At 44.7% G+C, this 10,299-nt stretch overlaps 1 protein-coding gene across 1 annotated transcript; it reads right to left on the reverse strand.

The window, feature by feature from the left end:
* Positions 1-1,195: 1,195 nt before the first annotated feature.
* On the reverse strand, positions 1,196-7,351 carry LOC123486150 (tyrosine-protein kinase receptor TYRO3-like). The gene is made up of 4 exons (XM_045217368.1): positions 7,320-7,351; positions 4,998-5,183; positions 2,360-2,460; positions 1,196-1,203 (listed from the first exon to the last, which is right to left on the reverse strand). Exons 1-4 carry the CDS (start codon positions 7,349-7,351, stop codon positions 1,196-1,198), a joined length of 327 nt encoding a protein of 108 aa, XP_045073303.1.
* Positions 7,352-10,299: the final 2,948 nt, after the last annotated feature.

Raw genomic sequence — 10,299 nt, forward strand, 5'->3', positions numbered from 1 at the left:
CATGGTGTTGTAGCTGGGAGAGCGTGTTCTACCTGCCGATACCACAGCGTGGTGTTGTAGCTAGGAGAGCGTGTTCTACCTGCTGATACCACAGCATGGTGTTGTAGCTGGGGAGGCGTGTTCTACCTGCTGATACCACAGCATGGTGTTGTAGCTGGAGAGCGTGTTCTACCTGCCGATACCACAGCGTGGTGTTGTAGCTGGGAGAGCGTGTTCTACCTGCTGATACCACAGCATGGTGTTGTAGCTGGGGAGAGCGTGTTCTACCTGCTGATACCACAGTATGGTGTTGTAGCTGGGGAGAGCAGTATTCTACCTGCTGATACCACAGCATGGTGTTGTAGCTGGGGAGAGCGTGTTCTACCTGCTGATACCACAGTATGGTGTTGTAGCTGGGGAGAGCGTGTTCTACCTGCTGATACCACAGTATGGTGTTGTAGCTGGGGAGAGCGTGTTCTACCTGCTGATACCACAGTATGGTGTTGTAGCTGGGGAGAGCGTGTTCTACCTGCCGATACCACAGTATGGTGTTGTAGCTGGGGAGAGCGTGTTCTACCTGCTGATACCACAGTATGGTGTTGTAGCTGGGGAGGCGTGTTCTACCTGCCGGTACCACAGTATGGTGTTGTAGCTGGGGAGAGCGTGTTCTACCTGCTGATACCACAGTATGGTGTTGTAGCTGGGGAGAGCGTGTTCTACCTGCCGGTACCACAGCATGGTGTTGTAGCTGGGGAGAGCGTGTTCTACCTGCTGATACCACAGTATGGTGTTGTAGCTGGGGAGAGCGTGTTCTACCTGCTGATACCACAGCATGGTGTTGTAGCTAGGGGAGAGCGTGTTCTACCTGCTGATACCACAGTATGGTGTTGTAGCTGGGAGAGCGTGTTCTACCTGCTGATACCACAGTATGGTGTTGTAGCTGGGGAGAGCGTGTTCTACCTGCCGGTACCACAGTATGGTGTTGTAGCTGGGGAGAGCGTGTTCTACCTGCTGATAAGGAAACAAGGCCAGCACAATGAATAACTCCTAAACTAGACTGTCTTGATAAGCCTGTTGTATCCCTCCATTAAATAAATGTCCTTGAGCTAATCCTTCCATGACAAATATGTTTACAGGAAGGCGTGTTTGTGTGTGTGTGTGTGTGTACTGTACAGTGATTACTACCAGGCACTGGGGGATACTGCCTGGTTAATCATTAACTGACTGACAATCACAAAGAGTCAGAGTCATAACTGGAATCATCAGCTGGGCTGAAACGTTTCTGATTACTCTCACATTCCAGGGAAACATCAGTCTCTGGGAGTCAAATAGGGAAAACATCAACGCCTGTTAAGTGGAGTATATGGCTGCTGCATTCCTGACTCTAGGTTGGCACTCAGCAGCAAAAGTATTTGATATATGCCCAAATGGCACCCCTTTTCCCTATATAGTGCACTACTTTTGACCAGAGTCCAGGCCCTGGTCAAAAGTAGTGCACTACATTGGGAATAGGATTCCATTTGGGACACAGGCTTATACTGAGAGGCTCTGGTCAACAGTGTTGATTGAGATGAATGAGACCCACTGCAGTCTAACAGTAGATGGAAGGGCCAGGCAGGTCCAGTTACATTGTAGTCATTAGCAAGACGCTCTTATCCAGAGTGACTTACAGTTAGTGACTGCATACATTTTTTTTTTTTTTCCTACTGCCCCCGTGGAATCAAACCCACAAACCTGGCGTTGCAAACGCCATGCTCTACCAACTGAGCTACATCCCTGCCGGCCATTCCCTCCCTACCCTGGACGACGCTGGGCCAATTGTCGCGCCGCCCCATGGGTCTCCGGTCACGGCCCGGCTACGACAGAGCCTGGATTCAAACCAGGATCTCTAGTGGCACAGCTAGCACTACGATGCAGTGACTTAGACCACTGCGCCACTCGGGAGCTCACACTCGGGAGCTTACATGGCAGAGTGTAGGAGGCTCCTTTTTACTGAAACCGAACCAGCTCAACATAAACGAGAAATGAAGGAGGAGAGACACTATGATGAAAAGCTTGCATATCACGAGAACGGAATGAAACAGACAACTAATGAAACATCCAGTCAATCCACTTTTGTGGGATGTGACAGAAGACTGGCTGGTGTCTACAAGTATCAAACAAAACTTTTACACTTTTATGTGTTTTCAACCAATTACAACGCATTTCCAATCTCAGGTCAAGACATTTGTCCTTTCACATAAAGAATCAGAAAGTACGACCACGGGATCAGGATAATACATTTTATCAAGTCATTGAAAAAAGGCCATTGTGTTGAGAGATAGAAAGAGACAGACAGAGAGGACAACATTTATTGATTTAAATGCATTGATTGATTTACCCTCTACTGTTATCCAGGCGGGCTCCGAAGAGATGGTCGAGCCTCGGAACTCTACCTCACACCAGTACTTCCCTGCATCCTGCTGCTGGACAGACTTCACACTGAAACCACCCAGACAGACAGACACTCGCAATGATTCCCCTAGTACTTAACTTGACATGATGCAAAAAAAATAAATCACATTTCAAATTATTCCCAGAGCACGTCCAAAAACACCTCTCCTAAAAATATGATGTAGTTTAGTACTGATAGATGAGGGGAGACCCATTAGGCAGAATGGAGGTAAAAGCCCATCACATATAACTGGGTAGCAGAAGAAAAACTGACACCAGAACAATAAAGATAAAGAACCCCTTGTTGACAGATGAAGTAGGCAGTTGTGGAAAAAGTACCCAATTGTCATACTTGTTCAAAGTCACCCAGATAAATACTAATTGAGTAGAAGTAAATGTAATTGCTAAAATATACTTAAGTATCAAAAGTAAAAGTATAAATCATTTCAAATTCCTTATATTAAGAAAATCAGACAGTACAGTTCTTGTTTTTATTTATTTATTTAAGGATAGCCAGGGGCACACTCCATCACTCAGATATAATTTACAAACTAAGCATGTGTTTAGTGAGTCTGCCAGATCAGAGGCAGTAGGGATGACCAGGGATGTTCTCTTGACAAGTGCGTGAATTGGATCAATTTCCTGTCCTGTTAAACATTCAAAATGTAACGAGTACTTTTGGGTGTCAGGGAAAATGTATGGAGTAAAAAGTACATTATTTTCTTTAGGAATGTAGTGAAGTAACAGTATTCAAAAAAAATATAAATAGTAAAGTACAGATACCCAAAAAAATTATTTAAGTAGTACTTTAAAGTAATTTTTACTTAAGTACTTTCAACCACTGGAAGTGGAACACCGTAACTAATTGGAGCAATAAACTAACTTGGGGCAAATTACACTCAGCAGGAGTACCCTGTGTATTTGTATTAGGAGTCACTCAGGAAATCATTGCCTGCATTTACAGGTCCTACTCACTCATAGATGGGTGGGTTGTTTAGCAACAAAACCGACAGCAGTGCACAACTGTGGAGCAAAATATGCGAGGTTGGCTTAAAATCAAAGGATTGTTGACAACATGTAAACCAGTAGATTTCCTCTCCAAATCGTTATTGAAAACATACATAAGTTTGCACAACGAGCACTTGTCTCTCAAATACATTGTTACAATTGTTGGTTAGCTAGCTAGACAAGAGTCAAAACACCTCAAAACATGATATCAATAACAAGATACAACGAGCTGAAACAAGCCACCTACGATTCCCCATAAGGCAGCTTGTTGTAATTGTTGCTAGCTATCTGACTATCCAGAATCGTAATAACACACAGACTTCTGCCCCATCGACGCGAACGCACCATTTTCGTGACGTTGTCACCTAACCCGTGTATGGTATCCCACTTCTGACAACAACCGCATCCAAACTCACCACTCCAATCAACAACCAATGAAGGACTAGTCACTAGACCACAGAAATATGAATTATTAATATCTATCAATCATGTCATTCTAGTTCCGTAGACTAGACACAGCATATGGTGGATGTCCGTGGTATCTAGGACATTGTTGTGTGTGTGATGAGAGGTCAAACTGAAGACCTTTGAGCTTCAGTGCCTAGCACATGTGCATGAGATTAACAGAAACGGCTGCCACTGGCAATGCAAGTTCACTTAACCAGCAGGTCTAGCAGTCTGCATCAAGCTTTAGGTCACTCAGTCACAGGCAGCTAACTGCATTCCAATCCAGCCTGCCCCTGCCCCACTATGGGGCCTGGTTTCCCTGCTGGGTGGGTTACGGTAGGGGTAGACCCCTGTCTCTCCACTCCAGCCATGTTATTTACAGGTTCTTTCTCTTTCTGCCAGGGACAAAGCCTCCCCAAGCTGATTATTAAACCTCACCCACATCTCCACCACCAGCACCCAAAACTGCATGTTCTGTTCCGCCATGTTGAGCAGACCTGAGTTCAAATACTATTTGAATAATTTCAAATACTTAAGCTGTGCTTGATTGAGCTTACCCATTGCCATTTGAACCAATATAAATGTCATAGAAGTGCAAATCCCACCTACTTGGCACTCCAGGCAGGCTAAAACAAACGCTGAAAGTATTTGAAAGATTTCAAATAGTATTTGAACCAGGTCTGATGTTGAGTCAGAGGGGAGAAAGTCGTTCAAAGCCAGGAACAGCATTACTACCTCTATTTACGGTATTACACTGCATGTTTCTTCATTTTTAAGACTTTTGAAGGATAAAAGGCAATGCAAGCAGCCACAGGGTTTAAAGATAAAACAATGTTGTTTTTTCCAGCTTACTGATTCAACGTACAAGCACTTTCTCTGAAATAGTAACTAACTGTCAGGACACCTGACCTCATGAGAAGCTGATATGGTGGTTGTGAGCTAAGTGCTTTGCAACGCTCCAAGGTTAGTTTGCTTGTGCTTTGCAAGACAGCTTCCCAATGATTTCTGGTGAAATGCAACACAATAAATGTGATTCTATGATGGAAGGTCTGAAGACATCTTCCAATCAGCCTATAAAGTGGTGAGGATAACACTATTTAATAGTAGGTCAGGACTACTGAAGCACCGACCTGTGGAAGGTCTCCCAGTGGTGTTGCTCCACGGTGATGTACATCTGGTCTGTACTGTACAACTTCTCCCCGTCCTTCATCCACACGATCTCCGGCTCACTCAGGCCCTCGATGGCACAACCCAGTCGAGCCATGTTGCCCTGGGTTACCGTGAGGTTGGCGGGGTTCTTGGTAAACCCGGATTCCCTAAAGGTCAAAGAGGGAGACACCAGATACTTAAATGAGTCATTCATTAATAGCTTAAGTCCATTGTGGTAATTTCTTCTTCACTATGGGCCCTTCACTACTCTAAATGCCATTCAGAAAATATAATGGACAGGATCTGAGGCTACATCAGATCCCAACATCAGCAGTGAGCATTACAGCAGAGCTAGCTAGATACCCCTCAAAAGGTAGCCTACAAAATTGTATTTGTTCAGTTATTGTAATGTGCAGACATGAAACATTTTGAAGTGGACATTGTGACATATGAAAATGGTTTTTCAAAGATATTTGAAAAATAGTTGTTTTTGCAAGAGGCTTTTGTCTTTAGAACTGTTTGTCTCCATTGTGTTGCTTGGGCCATTGCATGCATCTTGGCCGAGTATCTACGTGCTCCGACTTGAGCCTGAGTGCAGACAGAGCAGACGTCATACAGGCTGTAGGGGCTGAAAGCTCTCCACTGTGGCAGCTCACTACAGCTGCTGTTGCTGGGTTTAGCTGCCTGCAACAGACCAACGGCCAGAAGGGAGTAATATCAATGACCATATTATACTGCATTGCTCAGAGGCAGGGGGCTAAATGTAGCCTATAGGCCTTCTATCCTCCCACACCTTCACTCTGTTTAAAGAATGTCTCATTAGCGCATGTCCAGTCCAATGACTTGTTACCCTATTGCTATATAATATAATAATAATATAATATGCCATTTAGCAGACGCTTTTATCCAAGCGACTTACAGTCATGCGTGCACACATTTTTGTGTATGGGTGGTCCCCGGGGATCGAACCCACTACCTTGGCGTTACAAGCACCGTGCTCTACCAGCTGAGCTACAGAGGACCACATATAAGAGGGGGGTGGGGGAAGCCTCAAATACATGGGCCTATGTAAAATACTTATACATATTTGGAACCAATGGAATAGTCCCAAAAAGTGTAAATCAATTAAGCACACCTCAAATACTTGAGTATGTATTTGACCCAGGTCTGGTCTGGATAGGGAAAATGCAAACGTCCTCTACCTTTAAATTTACGTTTTAGTCATTTAGCAGATGCTCTTATCCAGAGCGACTTACAGTAGTGAGTGCATACATTTTCGTACTGGCCCCGTATGAATGGAACCCACAACCCTGGCGTTGCAAGCTCCATTCTCTACCAACTGAGCCACATGGGACCAAATGTGCCCGCTTTGTACTTGATTTTTTTTGCCTTATTGATAAGCATTGTTACAAGACACAGATCCACTTCAGTATTGTAATTTTTAGAGAGAACAAGGTTGAGAATATGCCTACTGAATTTTGAGCAGAACTTCTACATTGTGGTCCGTTGTACTTGTGTGGTAAACAACAGTGTGAGCAACAATAGTGGAATTGACGGTTTGCCTTCAAAATAAAAGTCCTACATTGAAACTGATGCAAACGGTTAAAAATAATGAAAACATGCCACAATTGGACTATAGAATGTTGGTTGGAATGTTGTTATATAAATTCAACAAAAGATAATTAGTTAATTTGACCAACAACAAAAAAACAGTTGAATCAGTTTTTTTATATTGTACTAGCGCACATGACGACCAAAAAACTAACTTGAAATCGCGTTGTGCAGGTTTTAGACTTCAGAATTGCATTGCGGGCATACTTACATGCACTGTACAGCCTAACCTATGGATTGTGCCATGAAATGGGGTACCAACCTACTCAGTGACACCCACAGAACATAACTATGTAGAGTTTACACAAATATTAGCATCTTAGCTCTTATTACAGGACTTGGACTGTGGGAAAACACCATCCGTCAGTCAGTCTATCGTGTGTATTGGACATTCATATTGCACTGTACAGACTAACTTATGGATTGTGCACTCATGAAATTGGGTATCAGCCTACTCAGTGACAACTTATATTTCATTAGATGAGTTCATTAATAACGATGAATTCATAAATAATGATTTCACAACAGGCATATCATAAAATTAGATCACTCAGCTAGAGCTTTCTAAACAAGTACTTTGTTTTCTGTCAACATTTTACATTTGTCATTTGTAGGCAGCTCTTATCCAGAGTGAATTACAGGAGCAATTAGGGGTTAGATGCCTTGCTCAAGGGCACAGACAGATTGTTCACCTTGTCAACTCATACAACAGGCAGTCTCTCATTCCTTTGTCGCAGAATTGATTAATGCTTTGCCCTGAAACGACTGCTTTGGAAAACAAACATACATACAGTAGATACCACAACTGAGTTATTCATGCCAGAATTAATAATCAAGGACAATATCCATCACAACTCTATTCAATGCCAAATATTGCACAGCAAGGTATTTTTGCAATCGGTACAGAATGCCATTGATCTCCATTTGGTATAGCTGTAAGGCAGGGGTGTCAAACTCATTCCATGGAGGGCCTAGTGTCTGCTGGTTTTGGTTTTTCCTTTCAATGAAGACCTAGACAACCAGGTGAGGGGAGTTCCTTACTAATCAGTGACCTTAATTCATCAATCAAAAAGACAAGGGAGGAGTGAAAACCACGCAGACACTCGGCCCTCCGTGGAATGAGTTTAACACGTGCTGTAAGGAGTCCATTATTCCACAACTTAATGTTATGGTTGTCTCATTACTCACTCTATGCTCCATGTCAATTGCTATGACAACCCAATGTGATGACTTGACATTCACAGGTATTATCACTTCACCTCACTCAGAATGCCACCAATTGACCTCTGCTATGTGTTCTGTGGGTGTCCAAACCAGTCAGGTTTCAAGACTGGTCATTCAACTGAGACTGCTCTTCTCTGTGTCACGGAGGCTCCATACTGCTAAAGCTAACTCTCTCTCCTCTGCTCTTGTCCTTCTAGAGCTGTCTGCTGCCTTTGATACTGTGAACCATCAGATCCTCCCTCTCCACCCTCTCCGAGTTGGGCATCTCCGGCGCAGCTCACTCTTGGATTGCGTCTACCTGACAGGTCGCTCCTACCAAGTGGCGTGGCGAGAATCTGTCTCCGCACCACGTGCTCTCACCACTGGTGTCCCCCAGGGCTCAGTTCTAGGCCCTCTCCTATTCTCGCTATACACCAAGTCACTTGGCTCTGTCATATCCTCACATGGCCTCTCCTATCATTGCTACGCTGACGACACACAACTAATCTTCTCCTTTCCCCCTTCTGATAACCAGGTGGCGAATCGCATCTCTGCATGTCTGGCAGACATATCAGTATGGATGTCGGATCACCACCTCAAGCTGAACCTCGGCAAGACGGAGCTGATCTTCTTCCCAGGGAAGGACTGCCCGTTCCATGATCTCGCCATCACGGTTGACAACTCCGTTGTGTCCTCCTCCCAGAGTGCAAAGAGCCTTGGCGTGACCCTGGACAACACCCTGTCGTTTCTCCGCTAACATCAAGGCGGTGACCCGATCCTGTAGGTTCATGCTCTACAACATTCAGAGAGTACGACCCTGCCTTACAGGAAGTGGCACAGGTCCTAATCAGGCACTTGTCATCTCCCCGTCTGGATTACTGCAACTCGCTGTTGGCTGGGCTCCCTGCCTGTGCCATTAAACCCCTACAACTCATCCAGAATGCCGCAGCCCGTCTGGTGTTCAACCTTCCCAAGTTCTCTCACGTCACCCCGCTCCTCCGCACACTCCACTGGCTTCCAGTTGAATCTCGCATCTGCTACAAGACCATGGTGCTTGCCTCACGGAGCTGTGAGGGGGAACGCACCTCCGTACCTTCAGGCTCTGATCAGTCCCTACACCTAAACAAGGGCATTGCGTTCATCCACCTCTGGCCTGCTGGCCCCCTACCTCTGCGAGCACAGTTCCCGCTCAGCCCAGTCAAAACTGTTCGCTGCTCTGGCACCCCAATGGTGGAACAAGCTCCCTCACGATGCCAGGACAAGCGGAGTCACTCACCACCTTCGGAGACACTTGAAACCCTACCTCTTTAAGGGAATACCTGGGATAGGATAAAGTAATCCTTCTACCCCCTCACAAAAAACATATCGTAAAGTGGTTATCCCACTGGCTATAAGGTGAATGCACCAATTTGTAAGTCGCTCTGGATAAGAGCGTCTGCTAAATGACGTAAATGTAAATGTGTCACGGAGTAGACTGATACCCCATTTCATGGGTGTATATGAATGTCTAACACAAAGACTGACTGGAAAGGTGATTTCCCACAGTCAAAGTCCTACAATAAGAGCTAAGATGCTAATATGTGTGTAAACTCTCTACATACAGTGGGGGGGAGCATTTAGTTAGCCACCAATTGTGCAAGTTCTCCCACTTAAAAAAGATGAGAGGCCTGTAATTTTCCATCATACCTAAACGTCAACTATGACAGACAAATTGAGAAAAAAATCCAGAAAATCACATTGTAGGATTTTTAATGAATTTATTTGCAAATTATAGTGGAAAATAAGTATTTGGTCACCTACAAACAAGCAAGATTTCTGGCTCTCACAGACCTGTAACTTCTTCTTTAAGAGGCTCCTCTGTCCTCCACTCGTTACCTGTATTAATGGCACCTGTTTGAACTTGTTATCAGTATAAAAGACACCTGTCCACAACCTCAGACAGTCACACTCCAAACTCCACTATGGCCAAGACCAAAGAGCTGTCAAAGGACACCAGAAACAAAATTGTAGACCTGCACCAGGCTGGGAAGACTGAATCTGCAATAGGTAAGCAGCTTGGTTTGAAGAAATCAACTGTGGGAGCAATTATTAGGAAATGGAAGACATACAAGACCACTGATAATCTCCCTCGATCTGGGGCTCCACGCAAGATCTCACCCTGTGGGGTCAAAATGATCACAAGAACGGTGAGCAAAAATACCAGAACCACACGGGGGACCTAGTGAATGACCTGCAGAGAGCTGGGACCAAAGTAACAAAGCCTACCATCAGTAACACACTACGCCGCCAGGGACTCAAATCCTGCAGTGCCAGACGTGTCCCCCTGCTTAAGACAGTACAAGTCTTACATGTCCAGGCCCGTCAGAAGTTTGCTAGAGTGCATTTGGATGATCCAGAAGAGGATTGGGAGAATGTCATATGGTCAGATGAAACCAAAATAGCACTTTTTGGTAAAAACTCAACTCGTCG

The sequence above is a fragment of the Coregonus clupeaformis genome, unplaced genomic scaffold (genome assembly GCF_020615455.1).
Source record: "Coregonus clupeaformis isolate EN_2021a unplaced genomic scaffold, ASM2061545v1 scaf1035, whole genome shotgun sequence".
Lineage (NCBI taxonomy): Eukaryota > Metazoa > Chordata > Actinopteri > Salmoniformes > Salmonidae > Coregonus > Coregonus clupeaformis.